The sequence below is a fragment of the Malania oleifera genome, chromosome 8 (assembly GCF_029873635.1).
Source record: "Malania oleifera isolate guangnan ecotype guangnan chromosome 8, ASM2987363v1, whole genome shotgun sequence".
In the NCBI taxonomy this organism is placed as follows: Eukaryota; Viridiplantae; Streptophyta; class Magnoliopsida; order Santalales; family Ximeniaceae; genus Malania; species Malania oleifera.
In genome coordinates this window covers 85390156-85412121 of record NC_080424.1, presented here as the reverse complement: position 1 = coordinate 85412121, position 21966 = coordinate 85390156, and the positions used below count along the sequence as shown (strand labels likewise).

Sequence of the window (21966 nt, the reverse complement as noted above, 5' to 3'; positions counted from 1 at the left end):
AATGCTCCTGTGTTCTCTTTGCCTCCTTATATATTTGGGTGTGTGTCCTTTGTTCATCGACTAACCCCCGTGGTGGATAAGTTGGATCTTCGTGCAATAAAATGTGTCTTTTTGAGATACTTATATACTCAAAAAGGGATTGTTGTTATAGTCCTACGCCACATTTATTTTTTTGGGTCTTTGCCGGTGTTACCTTCTTTGAGTCCCACACCATACGACTCTTAGTCTCTGAGTGCTTCTAACCTCAATGAGTCTCTTCCTTTGCCTACTCATCCAGATTCTAGTTTGTTATCTTTACCTAGTCATCCACCTATGTTTCCATGTTGTTTCTCCTTCTCATCATCTCGATCGCTTTATTCTATAGGTGTATTCACGATGGCAGCTTTAAGGAAGAGAGTCCCCTCTAGCTTCTACTGCTATGCCTTCAAAGCTTCCTCATCTGATGATCATATGCCCATGATGTTGATCCTCCCATTGTTGTTCATAAAGGTAAACGCACATGTGCACAACATTTCATCTCTAACTTTGTTTGCTATGACTTCTTGTCATCCTACGATTATTGTTTTGTGACTACTTTATCCTTTGTTGCTTTTTCTAACTTTGTTATGAAGCCTTAGCCCACTTTGGATGGAGGAATGCGATGGTTAAAAAGATGAGTGCATTATTGGAAAATGATACTTGGGAATTGGTACCTCTTCCTCCTAATAAATCTGTGGTTTACTATCATTAGGTATAAACTATGAAAGTCAATCCCGATGGTTTTGTGGCTCGTTTGAAGTCACGTCTTGTGCTAAGGGATATATTCAAGTGTATGGTGTGCATTATTTTCTCCTTGGTCACCAAACTTACCTCCATGCATTTGTTCGTCTCCTTGGCTACCACTAGTCACTGATGATCTCGAGGAAGAGGTTTATATGGAGCAGCCACCTGGGTTTGTTGCTTAGGGGAAGTCAAGCTTAGCGTGTTAACTCAAGAAGTCATCATATGGTTTAAAACGGTTTGCCAAAGTATGATTTGGTTGATTCATTGCTATAGTACTTGAGTTTATGATATTGTTATATAGGTGATGATGATGAAGGTATTTAGGGCCTAAAACATTTTCTATAGACTAAGTCTCATACCAAAGATTTGGGACGGTTGAAGCACTTCTTGGGTATAGAAGTATCTAGATCTTGTGTTAAAATTGTTTTGTCACAAAGAAAGTATCTTTTTTGATCTTTTGGATGAGACTATGCTATTAGGATCCAAACCTATTGATACACCCATGGATCCTAACAGCAAGTTAGTGCTAGATATTGGTGATTTGTTGCTTGACCCAGGACTGTACAGGAGATTTGTTGGAAAGTTGAATTACTTCATAGTCACACAACTAGATATATCTTTTTGCAACAAGTGTTGTGAGTCTATTTTTGGATTCCTGAGGACAAGCCATTGGGATGCGGTAAGTCCCATCTTGAGATATCTCAAAGGTGCACTTGGAAGAGGTCTCTTGTATCGAGATCAGGGTCATAATTACATCCAAGGATATATTGATGCAAATTGTGGTGGATCATCTTCAGACAGAAGATCCCTAACTAGGTATTGTATCTTTGTTGATGGTAATTTGGTTTATTGGAAGGGTAAGAAATAAATTGTAGTGGCCAGGTCAAGTGCTGAGTGAGAGTATAGGGCCATGGTTCACACTACATGTGAGTTTATTTGGGTGAAAAACATATTGGAAGAATTGGATTTTCCACATTCTTGATCTATGGAGTTGGTGTGTGATAATGAAGCTGCTATTCATATTGCCACCAACCCAATCTTCCTTGAGTAGACAAAACACATTGAAGTTGATTTTCACTTTGTTCAGGAGAAGCTTGTGCAAAAGCTTGTTACAACCACTTATGTGAAGTTTGATATGCAACTTTCTAACTTGTTTATTAAACCTTTGGGGGGTGCTCGCGTTCATTTGTAACAAGCTAGGAACATATAATATCAGTGGCTCTATGCTCCAACTTAAGGGGGTGTTAATGGTTATTTTAGTCATTTAGCGTTGTTAATGTGTTAATGTTATTTTAATGGGTGAGAGCTAGTGAGGGTACTGTGGTTACTGCATGGTTTTAAAACCTTGACCAATGATTTACTTGGTGAAGCCATTGGGTCAGTCAAACCGGTGGGTCAAACTGGTGGTTGAATAGGTGATGTAAGCATCACATTATAATATATATATATATATATATATATTATTTTTATTTATATAATCTACATATTAGAAAAAATTATATCACTCCAATCTCATAATAATATTTTATAAAAGACTAATTAAACTCATTAGCTAATTAAAACCAAGATAATCTAGCAACTATCTAAATAAAATTTGTATTTATTTTCTTATTTTTTGAAAATATTCTTAGAAGTTATTATTATATTTTTATAATTTATTTTTATTAATATTTATATGAGTGCATGATGTTGTGTATTTCTAGTGACATTTATATAGATATATATAATTTAATCAGTTGAAATACAAAAAAAAAAGAAAAAAAAGAAAAAAAAAATCTAGTCTAGCGGTAAGGGAGGGGCGTCCCATGAAGGAGGTTATGGGTTCAAGCCCACTGCATGCTCAAATGCCAGCAATTTTTCTCTTTTTCAGTGAGCATTTCTCTTTCTTAGTGAACAGTTGGGTTGACTGCCCTTTGACCCTGGTACAGACTGGTTCATGCAGGTTCGGACCAGGTCAGATGGATCAATACCAGTCTGCTTCATTTTGCGGTTCTAGAGTGCTGATTGGACTGGCCTGTTGATTTGGTTTGGCCCGGTGACTGGTTCTGGTTGAACCAGGTCGAACTGGCCGGGTCGGTCTGGGTTTAAAAATCATAGGTTATTTATATGTATTTGACATTTATTATAAATAGAGGGAGAGATCTATCATTGTGTTTGGTCTTCAGTTTTGTAGTCTAATCTCCAAAGGATTGGAGGGGACCTTAGTATAATTGCATTTTTGTTTTTTAGGTGGATATTTTATCCTCTGTTCTTTGTAATTTTCTCTCTTTTCTGTTAATGAAGTTTTTTTCCATAAATTTTTTTTAGTAGGCCAAAAAACATCTAAAATATTATTATTGCTTATTAACTTCGATATTCAAGTTGATAAAGTTGGGAAAAACTATTTGTCAGATACTTGTTGAAAATTGGCAATTACAGACTTGGAGTTTTCATTTTCCCTGACATCTTCATTTGTCAATTATGATCCATTTCTAGTGTAAAAAGATCATTTATTATAAAGACCAAACAGAACCACTCTTTTTTTGCTTGCTCAGTTGACACTGCCAATTAAAAACCTGCATTTCACATGCAAGCATAGAATATTTAAGGCCTAGTATTTCCCCGAATGTATTTTATTCTTGAGACATTCATAGGTGTGAAAAATCCATCATCTTCCTTGTCATTCTAGAATTACTCTATGGTGGAAGTTACTCAATACTCTTAAAAGTGCTACTTAGTTGGCCAAGATGGGAAAAGAAAAGCAATTGAAAGACGCAATTGGACCAACTAATTCGCTAATCTTTTTTTTTGGTTTGGTTTTGGTTTGGACTTCCTATGTTTTTGGGTTGGCCATAACAATAGTAGGTAACTGAACCAAGCCAATATAATTAGTCACGCATCTGGTTTGCATGTGACCAAAGTTTTGATCTGTGAGAAACTAAATGATAAGTGGAATGTCTTGAGTGAATAATAAATTTTAAAATTTTTGAACAAAATAAACATAGAAACATAAACCTAACCTTGGCCTATTAGTTCTTATGACCTTGTTCTATGCTAGGAATGAAAGTTCAAATCTCCACATATTTGAGGACGATCTTGAAGGGCTGCATGTTAGGGGATGTCGTGATGATCAGCATGCTCAAAGGGAATAAACCAATATGCAAGAATTCTTTGTGTACAAAATTAAATTGGCATTATGTGTTTAGAAAATTATCAAATTCATAAAAAAATGTGTATTATTAGAAGAATTTTTTTAGGATCCAAGTAGTTTAACTGTAGTGAAAGTTGATGTCTATCTGATGAAATTTGATACTTATGTATATGTACACAACATAGAAAATTAATCATATTATTTTTCTTTGAAAAGAATTGTTGTGTACAGTGCTGCCAAAGGGGCAGCTTCTACCCTTAATTCCCCTCCACCCCTTCCTTCAAAGAGATTCAAACCTTGTTTTCCATGTGTGGTTCTGATGATGAACCACAGGGCCAAAGTGTAGGCGTATACAAATTTAATCCTCTAATCCATATGCAAATATTGTTTGTGAATCTTTTGAGTATAGGGAATCAAATTATTTGAAGATTGTAGTGTGATATGTGTTTATTTGAGATTAAATTACTTTTGAGTCTATTTGAAATTGAATTACTTTTGTTTTCTCTGATGTAGATGAGATAAAATTTAAGGGTCATTAGATTTACTTATTGGATAACTGTTATGGGCAAAGTATTTGGAAAATATTTATATTAATTTAGGTGAAAAATTATTGATTTAAATTTTTTTAGTGTGAAAAAATGACTTAACAAAACCTCAGAATGTGAAAAGAGTTTATTTATGGTTAAATTACTTCTATTTTCTCTTTAACTATGTTTGATAGTTTGAAGGGGAGGGAAAGGAATGGAAAGATGCGTTGATTACTTCCTCTAGTTTGGATGTTTTATAATAGAACAAAATGAGAGGATGTTTATTAAAATAAATACAGAAGGGACAAGGGGATAATCATTGAAGTTACTCTCATTTCCCATTTGGAACCCATGAATTGGGGTTTTGTATGGGAGGGAATGGACTAATGTCATTTCCCCTCCAACTTTCCCTCATGAAAATAAAACTTCTAAGCAAAGTTATTGTCGAATCTCCCCCTTCCATTCTATTCCCTTTGTTTCCCGTTCCCCTTTTGTCCTCCCATAGTGTTTGGTTGGATGTGGATTAGATAAAAATTAGTGGTCATTAAGTTTTAAGAAGGATGTCATTTAGGATGAAATTAAAGGTATTTTGGTTTAAAATTGATTTGCACTATTCATTCTTTCACATATAGTATAAATTATAGATAAGAATTTTTAATGTGTCAATATTTTATTAAGACAAAGATATTTTTAAATTGCAAACTGCGGAATAACGTACTTTTTGCTCTTTGTGAGTTTATTCTGAATATCTCTTACCTTCACCAATTCTTTGAAGAAAATTAGAAAAATTTATGAAACAGCGATATTGGTTCCCATAATTTTTGTAGTGTGACTACTAATTTGTTTCCTTTTTTTTTTTTTGTTTCTTTGTGTTAAATATTATTTTTAACTCTTTTTTTTTCATACATTTTTTTTCCATCACATGGCACAAAAATAGAGTGCGGGCCTTGGATCAAAGGTTCACGACTTTGAGTCCATGGAAACAACCTCTGCATAAAAGTAGAGGTAAGGTTGTGTCCATTGTGATGACCCTCCTCCCCTTACCCTTGCAAAGCAGGGAGCCTTGTGGCCCAGGGATGCCCTTTATTTGGCATAAAATACACTTTTAATGTTGGGTCTGGTTTGGCTAACCAATGAGTTTTATCATGAATCAGCAGCTAATCTATCAAATTGATTCAATTTACCAAACAATGTTAGTGCCTATCAATTAATGCTGTTGGTAGTTGTATAAAAACAGGGTTGGAGGGTCTATGGCCTCACCCAGTCGTATTGTGCTTCGACACCTGTGGATGAGAAAGGAGGAAAACATTTTGTGTTTGCCTGTCTGAGTGCACCCTTGCTTGAGCAGGTTTGTGATTTGTGTACACGTGTTCACTTCTTCCACTCATTGAAATTCTAGAAATCATGTATTGGGTAGTCCTAGATTCCTATCCTAGTGGATATTAGTTGATACATGAAGCCTACAATCAATGTGATTTATATGAAGGACTGGCTGATGCAGTTTTTTAGATTTTATTATGTTAGAGGGCAGAGTCTGAGGCTTTTTGGAAGCGACAGATGTTTTTGACAATTGAGCGTATTATCTTTTTAGGTTACAGATTGCTATGCCCACAAGTATTGTTAGGGTGTCGTGCCTTAGATCTGTCCGTAGTAAGACTCTAGTCCTAACAGTAATCCAAAAAACTCAGGATTCACCAAGCCCTTTTAGAGCACATTTTCTAGCTCGAAGGTGAACTTGGTTGCTCCAACTTTGCTATAGGACAAGATTTGTTCTTTTGTGGATTTATTTATGTTTGCATCCAGCAAATGATAGTTTGTTGGAGGGAAAAAACATGAAATCTTGGAATAAATGATTGGTCATTGAAGCATGGTTGTCAAAGTGTGAGCTTACGAAAGACTTGGGTTGTATCATTTAAGTCATCCTCCAAGGGAACTTGTTGGGAGACTTTTGGAAAATTTAGAAGGGAGGGTGATGTGGGATGGGAAACGGGTATTTGGATGGATTATTTTGACCCAATTTGGAGACCAATTTCAAAGAATAGAGTCAAGGGATTGTTGGGTCTTAAACCCAAATGCATTAGTTATTTATGTTTTTAATTTTCTTGTAGGAAGCTTATGTGTATTTTGAGGTTTGCTATATATGTGTTTTAAGGGTTTGTAATTTCATTTTTCTTTAGAGTATTTTAGGCTGTCTAATAAATAGGGTGTGAAAGCCATGTAGAATTGGTTATTGTTGAATTTGAAATTGCAGTGAATGTGTGTGTTGTTTTCCTCGCTTGTATCTTCTCTCCTTTCTTCTTCTTCTTCTTCCCCTCTTCTTTCCTCCATCTCTCAAATTCTTTCCTTGCTGTAATTCTTTGATGCTGTTGTGTCAAAGGGTCTCACTTGGGCTTTGGGTGTGTAATTCTTTGTTTTTCTTTTCTATTTTTTGAGCAGTTTGGCCCTCCAATTGACAAAAAAAGGGGAAAAAAAAAAAAAAATAAATCTTGAAAATTAATATATATGTGTTTGCTTAAGTGTCAAACTATGCACATGCCTAAAATCATTAGTTCATAATTTTATTTCTTTAATGTATCCTCAGTCAGGATTGGGTATCTAACGAGGGTAGCATGCACATATAGTCATATAGACAAAACTACAAATGACACAGCTAGGGTTTGGTCACCACAATAGAGATTTCCATACATATTGTTTTATCATTTTTATTCTCATAACTTGCTCTGCTAATATGCTTGTCGAACTTTTAGGGGATATTTAAAATAATTCAAATAACAAGTATTTTCGTATTTTCTTAAGTTAAGTTAAAAGTTCATGAGGGTTTGTTCATTTCATGTGCCTATGCACTTTTAGTCTCTGTTTGGTACGCAAAAAAAGTTGAGAATATGACTGGCCGGCATTTGTTTTTAGGAAAAAAAGGGGGGGGGGGGGGTTGTATTTTAGCCCATACACATGAGTTAAGAGATGGATTCCCTCACCAGCCAGCTTAGGTTGAGGCATCTTGCAGGCATAATGACCAAAAATAGCAAATTAAGAATTATTATTCATGTTCCTACCCTGTTCCTTATATATGACATTGCTAAACACAACATAAGATAATTATCATAATTGATCTACTCCAATACCATTCAATCTTTCGAATCCTGCCTCCAAAACGGTGACATGCAAAACAAACGCACCCGAATCCCATGTTTGGGAGCTTGGGGTTCGACCTTAAATTTGGATTTGTATGGATTTGGATAAAATGCAATACAATACATTGAATTTCTTGCAAGTCCATACAACCGAATTCCAAGCCTAAAATTCATGCTCCAAAACACAATCTTTATCATCATGAACAGTAAATGGCTCTTTAATTTTAAATTGTACATCCATTCTAGTATTATAGTATTATGAGAACTAATTTAGTAGTAGTTTTTGTGACAATTTATGAAATAATTTATGTAATTTATTTCTCACAAAAGTTATGACCACCTCCTTAAGCTAGCTTGTTTTAAATATAAAACAACAGATTCACAAGTTATTAAAAAGCTTCAACTTGTGGAAGTCCAAAGTACATGTTAAATTAAATGTAACTTAAAAATTTATTCCTCTCTGTTCTTTGGTAACAACAATTGAGAGCTTATGCGAGATACATGCTGACTGGGTTGGGACCCTAGCAGCTAATTTCAAGCATTCAGGAGTTTGAGCGATTAAAGGGTGATGACACCATTATAGGGCTCCTCACTTTGTGGTTTGCACCACCATTTTCCACCCAAACAACTGACCCATGTGAATTCATCCCACTCTTATACCTCATAGTCAGGGTATAGCTATGCTTCTCATACTTCTTGCTAAAAACCAGTGTTTTTGGTGAGACTCTGACTCTGGAATTACTGGGGGCCACCACCTGGGCTGTGTAAGTTGCTGCCCCGTCTCCCACATTAGTTACAGTCCTGTGAAATTTTTTGACCAGTGTTGTTGTAGACCCAACCTGATACAGAGCAATAAATGATGGATAATTGAGATCATATGAAGGATTCGAGCAACTACTGCTGTTTGATCTGGTAATTATTAAGATTTGCTCCCTGGTAAAATTCGTGGAACAGAGGAGATTGACATAATCCTGTGCAGTTGCATCATATATTAGACCTGGATCAAGTGCTCGATTTGGGTCAACTTGACCTGCTCCTATGACTAAAGGTGATGCAGGGCTGGAACTAAACCCATTGTCCCAAATTGGGCTGAAAGTGTTATCTAATGGGTTTGCTGTGGTCATCATGGCAGAACGAATGGCCGCTGGACTCCATTCTGGGTGTGCCCCTTTTAGGAGTGCAGCCACACCTGCTGCATGGGGACAAGCCATCGATGTCCCTGATATTATGTTGTAGTCACTTTCCAAATATGCATGTGGCCCAATCGTCGCTGCAATTTGTTTTGGTACCCAAGCAGCTAGGATTCGAGTCCCTGGAGCCATTATGTCTGGTTTCAAGATTCCGGGATAGCTGGGGGCAGGGCCTCTTGAAGAATAGGCAGCAGCAACGGGTGCAGGCTTTATCCCCAAGAGTGTTTGCTTGAACTTGATGCTAACTGTAGGATTCCCGCCATTTTTGGCATAATGGATCACTGCCGCTGCATCCCTAGGATTAATCACAACTCCGGGACCTGGAAAATTTTCCAACTCATAAAATGAGGGGTCATCGGAGATTTTGTAGATAAATATTGCTGCCCGCACTCTGGACCCAGCAATAGTATTTAACTGTGAAGAGACAGACTGCGACTGGTCACAAATGATAACAGCATTAGGATTGGCTTCAGCTAACAAGACGGGAGAATCACAGTTGGATAGTGTGGAGTTGTACACCAACGGCACGTCTTGTACGGGAACGTTTGCAGGGAACAATGTCCATCCGATGATGGTTGACCCATTTCCCAAAGTTATTGTTCCAGTGAATTCCCGATCAACAGAGCCAGCTGCAATGATCAGAGCCCAGGGGATCCCTTTGGTTATGCTCCCAAAGGAAGGCCCTGAATTTCCTGCTGAAGATGCAACCAGCACCCCCTTTGCCATGGCTCCAAAGGAAGCTATCGCGATCCAATTCTCATACAAAGGTACATGTGCTCTGGAGCCCAAGGAGAGGGAGATCACATCCACACCATCGGCGATGGCTTGATCAATGCCAGCAAGAAAATCAGACTCGGAGCTTCCCTCCTCCCAAAGGACCTTGTACACGGCCACTCGTGCGTGTGGGGCAACACCTCTTGCTGTTCCCTTGGCATAGCCAAAGAACGACACATCTTCCACGTAGTTTCCGGCAACTGTGGATGCTGTGTGAGTCCCATGGCCGTCTGTGTCCCTAGCTGAGTTCATGCTGATATTAATGCTGGGATTTGCAGCTAGAACCCCCTTGTTAAAGAATCTAGCTCCTATGAGCTTCAAGTTACACATGGAGGATTTGAACTCCTGTCCTTCCTCGCAAGTCCCCTTCCACCTGACTGGAATTTGGGTCATACCGTCATCATTGAAGCTCCTGCTTTCAGGCCACACCCCCGTGTCAACAACCCCCACGATAATGTCCTTGCCATAATCAGAAGCTGGCCAAAGACCAGTTGTGGGGTTGAGAGAGAGGAAGTCTGCAGTGTGTGTTGTCTCCGGAATGATTGTTCCCATGTCGCGATAAGCTGAGATGTAACCCGGAATCTTCTTTAGGTTCTCCAGCTCCTCTGGACTTAGAACTGCACTAAAACCATGAAGGGCATTGTCGTAAGTGTAGAGAACATTAGGCACATCAGCTTCTGGACCAGCCTCTCTTGCTGCTGCACCGGTCACCTTGACTGAATCAATGGTAGCAGAGTACCATTGTTGGTGGCTGGCAAATGCCTTGGGCATGAGGGACTTGTCCATGTGGACGATATAAGTGTACCTGGAGGTTCCTGTCCCTGAGACGACATGCCAAGCAAATAGCAAGAAGCTTGCTAGCAAGAATCTCGTTAGGAAGATGAAAGGAGAAACCCATTGAACAGAGGTGACTCCCATTGTAACATGATCCTTTTTCGATCTGAAAGAACAGGACACCATATGACCCTTTTATTCAGCAATTATGGATGGGTAGCAATGGATCATAAAGAATAGAATAAAGTAAAAAAATCCATTATTTTGAGGACCCACTGGCGGCTTCAATTCGTTGAATTCATCTTTTCATTTATTTATGTATTTTGGTGAAAAGGATTGAAATTGATTTGGTCTTTTGGACTTATTGCAGTGCAATCTTTATATAGCCAGCTAGCTTTGTCTTGGACTGAAAGTTGCCCATGGGCAAAGTTGGGCCGCGGGTTGCTCCCTCAGCCTTTGTGAGTAAATGTTGCCTTTCTAGAGTTTCCGGAAAGGGGCCTATCCTACCTGGGCTAAAAGAAAAAGATGATAAGTTTGGAATAATTGGGGTCAATGGGTGTCCTTGTCTACGTTACCTTTTAAGAGGAAAAAATAAATATCAATGCTACAACCCATTCTACTTATAAGAAAATTATCAAATAATATTGTAGAAGTGATGTCAAAATCGAACAAGTTGGTGTCGCTCCGGTTTAGTTTGGTCTTTAATTTTTGAAAAGTAACTTTTAAGAATGAATGAATGGAAAAAGAGCGTCGTTGTAAAAATTGATTGGCCCCTTGTAAGAAAGGAGATGTTAAAAAGAAAAATCAATCTTATATATTTTGGTGAAAAAGTTGTAAGTTGCTTGAAAATGTTTAAAATCAATGAAATAGATGTCTTTATAAGATGTAATTAATGAGTGGATTATTTGGTAATATTCGAAAGATTCAAGGATACCCATCTAATTGAACAATTTGTTGGGCATATCCGAACATGTGGCTCTGGTCACCAGCACCAATCTCCTCAGGTCGCTTGGTGAGATGACCATAGACTCCCTTGGCAATATCAGGGCTCTGCTGTTCAATGTTAACAAGAACCTTGCAGTTGTCAGCGTCCAGACCCAGATCATCTGAGACGAATCCAATCCCTTGGCATGTGTCCAGCTCAATTTTCTCATAATCTGCTTGAGCCTCGGTTGTGATCTCTCCAAAGACCATGACCATGTTGGTTTTGGTACAAGTTTTGCAGGCAACTTTACTGTCCGGATCCTGCGCAAGGCAGGCATCAAGCACTGCATCAGAGATCTGATGGCGCAACTTTTCAGGGTGTCCCTCATTCACTGATTCTGAGGTAAATAGGAAGCTCTCCATATCTCTCGAACTGCAAACAATTAGTGCATAACAGAGTGAATTAGAAGGTCCACTGGTAATAGAAAAATGCTTTGCTATCTATTGATTAACACAATATGATAATAACCGCGTATCTTTACCCACATGGGAAAAAAAATACAGTAACTAGGGGTGTGCTGAATCAATGCAGCACTGTCAAGAGCTTTGAAAAAAAGAAAACGCAAGGAAAACAAAAAGGTAATCCAGGTATGGACTTTTCTGTTAGTAAGTGAAATATTGCAAGGAATCACACCCGAAATCCCAATTTAGTAGAGTCACGGAATTTAATAGTCTTTCTGCAGAATATTGAGCTATATTATGGGCATTTCAGCAAGACAATGGGCAATGCACAGCATCAGACAAACAGGAAGCACGTGTAGCACAAACTTTTAGACTTTAAACACCAAGAGGAATAAGAGGAATGGAATTTTAGTTCACTAGATTTTCTTATACATTAAACATGTGTTTGGGAGGTTAGAAATGAAAGCTTAGATTTAGAATCGGATGGGTTTCCAATCCATGAACTGCAATTCTTGTGCCACTAGCTGCCTCGTTCCTCAGCGAGAAATGATGAATCATCTTCTCAAATAAATAATGTCCAATTAAAACCCTTTTGCCAAAAAAAAAGAAAAAGAAAAAAGAAATCCATAAAATGTTTGGTGGAGCTAATGAAAAAGGCTATATATATATATATATATATATATATATATATATATATATATATATATATAATACTACTGACGTTTTTCATAAACGATCAGTAATATATATATATTTTCAATCCAACAGTCACTAGGCATTTCACAAACATTTTACAAAGCTAGATTTCTTAGTCACGCCTACACTTTTTAACTCAACAAGTATAGCGGAGAATGGAGCCCAAAATACAATGAAAGCATACCTTCAAGGGTAGAGAAAATGTCATAGGAACAAGATGTCAAATTTTTGCTCTTTTCATCAGAAGCGACAGTGCCGTGGCAAAACTCACAGGGGTTATTTTTGATTTCATGAAAGGACAAGGAAATGGGAGCGCGACTTAGATGTTAGGAATTAAGAAAATGGGCTGATGCCGGAGGAATTAAGATCCCCCTCGGACCCCAAACAAAAAAAAAAAAAAAAAAAAAAAAAAAAATCGATCTAGAAATTGAAATGTTAAGATCTCCACCAAGAACCCAAATCAAAAACACCCAAAAAAATTAACATAAATAGAGAGATCTGTAAAGATTAGCACCGAGCATATCAAAAACAAGAAAACGAAAACATTAACTCCTTGGTAGCAGAGTACCAGTGTCAAGTGGCTGGCAAATGCCTTGGGCATGAGGGACTTGTGCATGTGGACGATATAAGTGGACCTGGTGGTCCCTGCTCCTGAGACGACATGCCAAGCAAATAGCAAGAAGCTTGCTAGGAAGAGAAAGGAGAAACCCATTGAAGAGGGGCGACTCCTTTTTCGATCTGAAAGAACAGGACACCGTATGGTCCAGCAATTATGGATGGTCATAAAGAATAGAATAAAGTATAAAAAATCCATTAATTTGAGGACCCACTCGCGGCTTCAATTTGTTGAATTCATCTTAATATTTATTTTGGTGAAAAGGATTGAAATTGATTTGGTCTTTAGGACTTGTTGCAGCGCACTCTTTATATAGCCACCTAGTTGTGACTTGGACTGAAAGTTGTCCATGGGCAAAGGCAAAGTTGGGCTGCGAGCATGCCACTAGAATTTACTTGCATTATTTTATAGTAATTGTCGGTTAGGTCTCTTTCTTCTTTCGAAACTTCTTTACCATCTATGAGTTTAGTAAGAATGTAGTCACCCTGTGTGACAACCTTCAATTCTTTCCAATCCATGGTTTGAATATATATCCTCATTCTTTGTTTTCAAAATGAATAATTTAAATCACAAAAGATAGGCGGTCTAGTAGATAATTGACCTTCAACAAAAGGGGAAACACCTAGGTGTGCCATTTAGACCTTTATATAGCTTCTAATTAGGATTTGCTATAACCTGACTCTCATACCAATTGAAAGTCAAGGTGTTATCCCAAGAGGGGGGGGGTGAATTGGGTTTATAAAAATTCATTTGAAGTATTTTCACAGAATTTTCAACCTTTAAGCAAACACACAAGAATAACTTAATTTTAAATTAACCACAATCCAAACACAAACTAAATACCAATCACAAACTAAACAATAATCAATCAACTAATCTCAATACTTAAACAATTTTGTGAGAGTTGTTGCACTTGCTGTTTTTGAGTGTTTGCCAATATTTCAGTTTGTAGCCCTGTATCAATGATTTTTTAAGCGCTCATTTTAATCAAGATTTTGCAAGTGATTAATCAACGTACTCCCTTTAAGGTTTCTGAAAAATATTAACCAACGTACTTTATTAGATTAAAAGGTCGTCTCCATCTCAGATTTTCAGCAAATCTACACTTTGAAACACAATTTGTATATGCTTAAATTTAAATAGAAAAGGGTAGAGAGTGAGACCGAGATTTTTATGAAGTTCGGCTTATCCCTAGCTTACATCCTCGCCTTAGGCAAGACCGCCTAAGGATTCCACTAACTTGTTCCTTTCCGCGCGAAACAAATCGATTACAACCCTCCTTTAGGGTGGAACCCCCTCTCCAAATGATACCCTACGCTCAGTTACAATGATCCAATCACTTGAACCGTCAAAGAAACAAGAAACAAGAAATAAGCAAATGTTTCTTTTGTACAAAGAATGCTCTCAGATAGAATTAGTTAGTACAATTAAAATCACTACATACTTCAATAACAACTATCAAAAGAAATAGAGTTGAAGCTCAAGAACAATTTCACCTGAATACTTCTTTAGATGGAAATCAGTAATTCAGATTGTAGAGCTTTGAGAAGAATGATTAGTAGCTCAGAATTTTAGTAATTCTCAGATTGCAAGAGTAAGCAAGAGAGAGCTTTGAGAAAATAAGATAGGTTTCAGCTTAAGAGCAGTTTTTCAATTGCTTGGTGTATGTTTGATTTGTGAAAACATGTATTTATAGGCTCATAAAGGTTAATTCGTGTTGTCAAAGTTTACTTGGAGTATTTCCCAAGTTTTTACAAAATTTGGGGCACAAAAAACTTAATTTTTAATTTTTAATTTTTTTTTAAAATATAACCGTTAACAGTATTCAGGCGCCTGAAGTCTCGGGGTCAGTCGCCTGAAATTCTTTAAAACTGAAATTTTAAAACTAAAAAACAGGGTCAAGTGCCTAAGGTGACAAGGATCAGTCGCTTGAGCCTATACTGCCTCTTTAGAAATTCATTAGGAAAATCTTTAGGCACTTGAATTTATTCTTCAGTCGCCTGAGGAATTCTTCAGGCGCTTGAGCTTACAATTCAGTCGCCTGAACAATTATATTTTCTATTTTTCAGTTCAGTTTTCAAAAACACTTAGCTCTCTTACTTTGTTACTTTATAAAAATATTTTTTAGGATTTTAAAATAAGGTCTCTAAGTCCAAGACAAATCCTAAAGAGCTTCAAAAAATTTCCATATGATATTTGGTATGAAGTACTTACATTGATTCATCCTAAAGCCTTAAATACTCTAAGCTTGGAAGTTTTCATATGAGTCTTTGATTTGAATCCTTTTAGACTTTGAGCTTGAGTCAACTTTAGGTTTCCAAATGCTTTGAATCATTTTTAATTCACTTGAGCTTCCTTTGGATCACTTTGAAGATGAGTGTGACCTTTTGGTACTTAGTGATCTTGTACTTGCATTTCCTTTGATATTTTGAATTTTGTCATTTAAGCATTCCTAAAACATCATCACTTAACAACTCATATTAAATCAACCTTCATTTGTTATCATTAAAGTGAGATTTGAAAGCCATGTTAGGCCAACAATATGAGTTAGTTATTATTGGAGTAACATGGAGACTGTTTGCATTGATTATATAAGAAATTGTTTTTCAAATTTTTGGTTAAATGAAAACAATGATAAATTTAAAACAAAAATGGAGTTTTGAAAAATGGAAATCTTATTTTCAGATAAAAAGGGGGAGACTTTTGAATAAAAATGCAAAATGAATGATCTTAGATCAAAAGAGAGGGAGAAAGTAAAGCAAAATTCAAAAAGAAGGAGAACTTAATCTTTGGAGGAAGAAACTTAATAGAATATCTTATATATGGCTTGAACTTTGGATTTATAAACACATATAGCATGTTATACTGGTTGGATTATGCCTTTGACTTGATGAATGCTAGAATAATCTGAAAATGCATCTAAATGACTTCATTACTCCAAAGCATAATTGAAAATTTTTGTTAGAACAATATTATCATCTTTGGTAGATAATGCAGTTAAATCTTATCTTTATTTAGTTTTTTGTTTTGAGATCAAATAAAAATTTTGAACAAAAAAAAAAAATCTTAAATCAAGATGAGTGAGTGCAAATTTTTAGAAGGAGAACTTATTGTAATTTGATTGTACTTGTTGTCTATGCTTTTGTTTTTGAAAACAACTTGATTATGTATGGATGCTTCAAGATATTAATATTAATGTACATGCTTTGAAAATACTATGATCATGTAAAGGTTTTTGAGATAATGCTGATTGCTTACAACATTATGCTGATTGATGTATTTTGGTAATGCATGCTGGTTGATGTATGATTATGCATGCTACTTGATGCTGGAAAACTCATGTATGTTGATTCATGTATGGTTGTGATCTATTACTGATGGTTATTTCTTTGTGAACTGCTGCTAATTGGCTATGAGAAATTCCTGGTGTTGACTACATGAGTTTAATTCTGTTGTGATAATGACAAATCACCTGATATCTTACCTATGCATTAAGATTGTGAACATGATCATTACTTCGAATGCACGTGTTGACTTTGTGTGTCCGATTTCTATTTTGATACTGACGAAACATAGTGGACTTATGTGTGTATTTAGCATATGCACATGTCTACAATTGAGATCACATATAAGGGACAGGAAGCATAGAGACCAAGACAGATAATACACATACACCTGACATACTCCATTGAGTGAATAACATGAAGAGTGAAGACATTTTTGTTTTTATTGTAATTGCATTTAGTTTTTGGGTCTGTAATAATGGTCTGTAATATTTGTATGTCATGCATGATAGAGTATATGCTCAAGAGGTTTTAAAATGACCATAGATTAATCGTAGGTCCCTAAACATCATATGAAAAATCCCCCATAACTTAAAAGATATACCCATATGAACATGGGTGACTTTTGATAAAAATCAGAACTAAAATGAACACTTTAAGTGTGTTTGGTCAACTGAACCCAAACCTACATAGAAGCCTCGGTCGACCTAACATACCAGGGTTAATAGGTTGACTATTCGGTCGACTATTTTTGAAATGAACTTGAACTGCTCGATCAACCGAATTGACACATGGGGAATTCCCAATGCCCTGGTCGATTGAAATCTTAGTTCAAATTTGACCTGGTCAATCGAATCTCTGAATTTGGTCAGCCGAACATGCTTTGGTTGATTGAACCTCGGAGGGTTCAAAATTGCCTTAATCTGGTTGACCAAAACCTTAGTTAAAAAATGCTACGGTTGACTGAACTTAGTGATATGGTCAACTGAACCTCAACTTTGGTCAATTAAACCTCTCAGGTTGGCAAATTTTTACTGTAGTAAATCAGGGTTAATTTTCATTGAATTCAATTAAACATTTTTGAAAATACCCAGTGTGTCCCCAACGGTTATATTTTTTCTTAACTCTATATATACCTCATCATTTGTCATAATTAAAAGAGGATTAGGGTTTTAGATTAGTCAAATTTCTCTGAAAATTTTATTGGGCAAAATCATTCATACTCCTATATCTTTTCAAATATATTGCCAAAATCTACCTTACGTACTCATCTAGCCATTTATTTTGAGTGAAATTAGTTTTTTATATTCATCTTATAAGCTTAAACTCTCACTCACTTGTATTTGATTGTGTATTGATTTTTGGAGAGTAGTTTAAAATTTTTCCCATAATATTTCACTTATAAATATTGGATTGGGAAAAATTCTTACTTGGTTTAAGATTTTGCATCCTTATTGCAAGGTTCATAAACTTGCTTTGTGCTTTGACAAAAATATTTTTAGCAAGCTTAAACCCTAATATCTATTGTGTTTTACATTTGAGAAATATTATCGTGATATTTGTTTAGGGTTGTAGAGACTCTTTGACTATTCACATTACAAGCATATTAGCTTGATATTAAGAGTCTCTCTTTCACATACACACATCAACATACATACTATTGAGAGTTAACACATTGGTTAACAAAATCTCACTTGAACTTCACATCCTATTGTTTGTGAGTGCATTGATTACATCGTGCATATTGGTACATATTTGCTTGTATGAGAAGCATATTTGTTTGTACACAAGTTTCAATTATCTGTTGTATTCTAGGCGTGGCCTGAGGAGGTTTGATATAGCCCTGAAGGATAAGTTGTTAGGGTCTTCTCCGCCTCGCAAGGAGAGTGTGTAACTCAATCAGCCCTGCTTTAATTTGACTTGGTTGTATTAGTTGCCACTCCACTCGTTAAGTGAGCCTTAGTGGAATCCCTTTGCTCGAGAGCTTGAGGTGGGGATGTAGGCATTGTTGGTTGAACCCCGATAACATTTCTTGTGCTTACTTTTAATTTTCGCATTTAAATCTCAGCATTTGAATGTTTGCATTTGATTGTTTTAATATTTGATTAAGCTTATGATTATATAGAAAGACCTTAACATAATTACAATCAATAATAATAATAATAATCAAAAGCCTTAAATGCTATATAAATAACAAACATGGTGAAAAAAAAAAACTAAATATATAATCAACAAGTATTATAATAACAATAAATACATGACAAAAGGAAAAAAAAAAACTTTAACAATAATATACATGATCAAATACTTAAGCTTTAAATATTAGAACCTACATATAAACACTTTAACAATAATATAAGAAAAATACATAATAATAATGGAAACTCTATAATGAATACACAACCATACTAATATACTATGATATTAATAAATATATAATAATAATAATAATAATAATAATAATAATAATAATAATAATAATAATGGCAACAACAATATTATATATAACAAAAATATGAACTTTAAACAAATTTCTATAATAAAAGCTTTATAATATAACAAAAAAAAATATAAATATGAAAATTAACTATAAAAACAAATATTATAACATTCAAAAATCCTACAAAAACATTATTAATTATTTAATATACACAATAAAAAAAAACTTATACTTTACTGTGTGTTTGGGGTGTGTTTTGGTGTGTGTTAGAGTGTGTGTAAAGGTGTGTGTTTTAGTACATGATAGAATGTGTGTTTGTGTGTGTAGGAGAGTGTGTGTTCTGGTGTGTGTTAGAGTGTGTGTAAAGATGTGTAAGTACGTGTGCATGGGTGGCTGATTGCTGCAGCTGCTGCGCGTGTGAGGGCTGTGGGGAACTCAGGTTGCCCGAGGAAAGGAAACCGTTGCCGTGTCTGGAACATCGCTGGTCCTGCTGAAGCGGACTCGGGCAGGAGCAGGATTGAGTCGGTGGTGAGGGCAACGTTGCAGCAGTCGCTGCATTGGCTGGTAGGATGGCGGTGGCGTGGAGCTCCTCGTCGGTGAGTGCTGGCCGTGGGTGTCTCGTGGCTAGAGTTGGCAGCGTTGAACTGAGGCGAGATCGTAGAGGGAGGTCTTGGTGGTGGTTACTGCAGTCCGGAGTTGGTGCAACGTAGGGGTGGCTGGAGTCGTGGCTGGCCTTGGCTGTGAGTGGTGGTCGGAGAGTTGCTATGGAGAGGGTGAGGGATATGGAGCGGAGATGGTGAAGAACCCAGAGACGAGAGAGAGGGAATGAATGTTTAGAGAGATGGAGAGAGATGTGTGTGTGCTGCCCCCCCCCCCCCCTTTTTTTTAAATATTTTTATTTATTTTATTGCCAACGTGAAGCCAAAAATTAAAACAAAAACAGATACTCGATCTAAAAATTCAGCGACTCAATCAAAATTTCTAAAAATGAAAGACTCAACCTAAAATATCTGGACTCAATTTTAAAAAATATAGGGACCCTAAAAATAAAAAATTCAAATTTTAAAAATGTTGGGATTCTATTTAAAATAATCGGACTCAACTTAAGAACAAGGACTCAATTTAAAAATGACCGGGACTCGACTTAAGGACTAAATTTAAAATGTCGAGACTCATTTTAATATACCCAGAATATAAAGTCAGCTTTTAAGTACATCGGGTTTTCTCACGAAGGCCTGGTTAAAATTGGGGTGTCTACAGCTCTCCCTCTTTGTAGGCTTTGTTGCTTTAATGTGGCAGTAGGAATTCTAGTATGTTATTTGTAGCAACAAGCCTGCAAAAATAAAAGACACCTATTTTAATCAGGCCATACAACTACCTATGACTTTCAGGTTAATCAAGTGTACCTGAGTCTAAAAAAATGGTTACTCCATTGGAAATGATCAATTGGGTGTAAAATCCGGAATATTCACGTGTAGGATCCCGAGTCTTTGAAAAATGGTTACTCCATTAGGAATGATCAATCGGGTGTAGGGTCCCAAGATCCTTTGAATGTTAGACTACTCAAGTGTAAGATCCTAAATCTCTGAAAAATAGTTACTTCGCTAGGGATGATCAATCGGGTGTAGGGTCCCAAGATCCTTTGAATGTTTGACTGCTCAGGTGTAAGATCCTGAATCTCTGAAAAATAGTTTTTTCGCTGGGGATGATCAATCGGGTGTAGGGTCCCAAGATCCTTTGAATGTTTGACTACTTAGGTGTAAGATCCTGAGAGTTTGTTGATTGCTCAAGTGTAAGATCTCGATGATTCTTCAGATGTAGGATTCCGAGAGTCTGCTGATTGTTCGAGTGTAGGATCTCAATGACTTCTCAGATGTAGGATTTCGAGAGTCTGCTGATAGCTCGAGTGTAGGATCTCGAGGACTTCTCAGATGTAGGATTTCAAGATTCTATTGATTGCTTGAGTGTAGGATATTGAGTCAAATGTAGGATTCTGAGAGTCTGTTAATTGCTCGAGTGTAGGATTTCGAGGACTCCTCAGATGTAGGATTCCAAGAGTCTGCTGATTGCTCGAGTGTATGATCTCGAGGACTTATCAGATGTAGAATTCTGGGAGTCTGCTGATTGCTCGAGTGTAGGGTCTCGAGAAATTCTCAGATGTAGGATTCTGAGAGTCTATTGGTTGCTCAAGTGTAGGGTCTTAAGGAATTCTCAGATGTAGGATTCTGAGAGTCTGTTGATTGTTCGAGTGTAGGGTCTCGAGGAATTCTCTGATGTAGGATTCTGAGAGTCTGTTGGTTGCTCGAGTGTAGAATCTCAAGGATTTCTCAGATTTAGGATTTTGGGAGTTTGTTGGTTGCTTGAGTGTAGGATCTCGAGGAATTCTCAGATGTAAGATTCTGAGAGTCTGCTGATTATGCGATGGGAATTCTGGACCAAGGGTTAATGATGGCTCGGGTGTAGAATCCCGGTTAGCAATGCTTTTGAGGAGGATTTGTGCTGAGTGTAGGATCTTGATGACTTAGGAAGTGACTATTCAGGTGTAGGATCTTGAGAGTCTAATGACTGCTCGAGTGTAGGATCTCGAGAGCTTGATGAATTGTCTAATTGAAGATGAATGCTCGGGTATAGGATCCCGACAGCCAGATGAATTGTCAAATGGACGATGAATGCTCGAGTATAGGATCCCGATGGCTAGATGAATTGTCAAATTGAAGATGAAAGCTCAGGTATAGGATCTCGAGAGCCAAATGGATTGTCAAATTGAAGATGAATGTTTGGGTATAGGATCTCGAGAGCCATATGAATTTTTGAATTGAAGATGAATGCTCGTGTATAGGATCTCAATAGCCAGATGAATTGTCGAATTAAAGATGAATGTTCGGGTATAGGATCCCGAGAGCCATATGAATTGTCAAATTAAAGATGAATGCTCGGTATAGGATCCTGAGAGTTGACCGACCTAATTTGGTCCTAAAGGCTGGTGCCCTAGTTTGGAGTGGAAGACTTGACTAAGACTTGGGCCAGTTGCCCCAATTTTCTAGTGAGACATGGATTGCTTAAACAAGGATAACAAGACAAATGTGAACGAATGATGCCTATGTGGTGTATGCACGTTGCTACTTATGATGTTAGAATGCAGGGATGCATGTATGCCATTTGATATCATGTCAAAACAAGGGGAAATGTATGCATGTTGCATGATATGACATGTATGCAAATTTTTTTTATACAACGGAAATGCATGAAATGTAAA

General features: G+C 36.7%; 2 protein-coding genes across 4 annotated transcripts; both read right to left on the bottom strand.

Moving 5' to 3' along the window:
• Window positions 1-7981: 7981 nt before the first annotated feature.
• LOC131163069 (subtilisin-like protease SBT3) lies at window positions 7982-10644 on the bottom strand. The gene has a single exon (XM_058119772.1). It carries the CDS (start codon window positions 10472-10474, stop codon window positions 8093-8095), a length of 2382 nt encoding a protein of 793 aa, XP_057975755.1. The 5' UTR covers window positions 10475-10644; the 3' UTR covers window positions 7982-8092.
• Window positions 10645-10816: 172 nt separating this feature from the next.
• Window positions 10817-13949, bottom strand: LOC131163070 (S-adenosylmethionine synthase 2-like). 3 transcript variants are annotated; one of them, XM_058119775.1, is made up of 2 exons: window positions 12939-13949; window positions 10817-11645 (listed from the first exon to the last, which is right to left on the bottom strand). In XM_058119775.1, exon 2 carries the CDS (start codon window positions 11633-11635, stop codon window positions 11213-11215), a length of 423 nt encoding a protein of 140 aa, XP_057975758.1. In that variant the 5' UTR covers window positions 11636-11645; window positions 12939-13949; the 3' UTR covers window positions 10817-11212. The 3 variants fall into 3 exon arrangements, with proteins under 3 accessions (XP_057975758.1, XP_057975757.1, XP_057975756.1); XM_058119774.1 differs by lacking the exon at window positions 12939-13949 and adding an exon at window positions 11759-12182; XM_058119773.1 differs by lacking the exon at window positions 12939-13949 and adding an exon at window positions 12555-12700 and having other exon boundaries at window positions 11103-11645.
• Between the last annotated feature and the right edge of the window lie 8017 nt (window positions 13950-21966).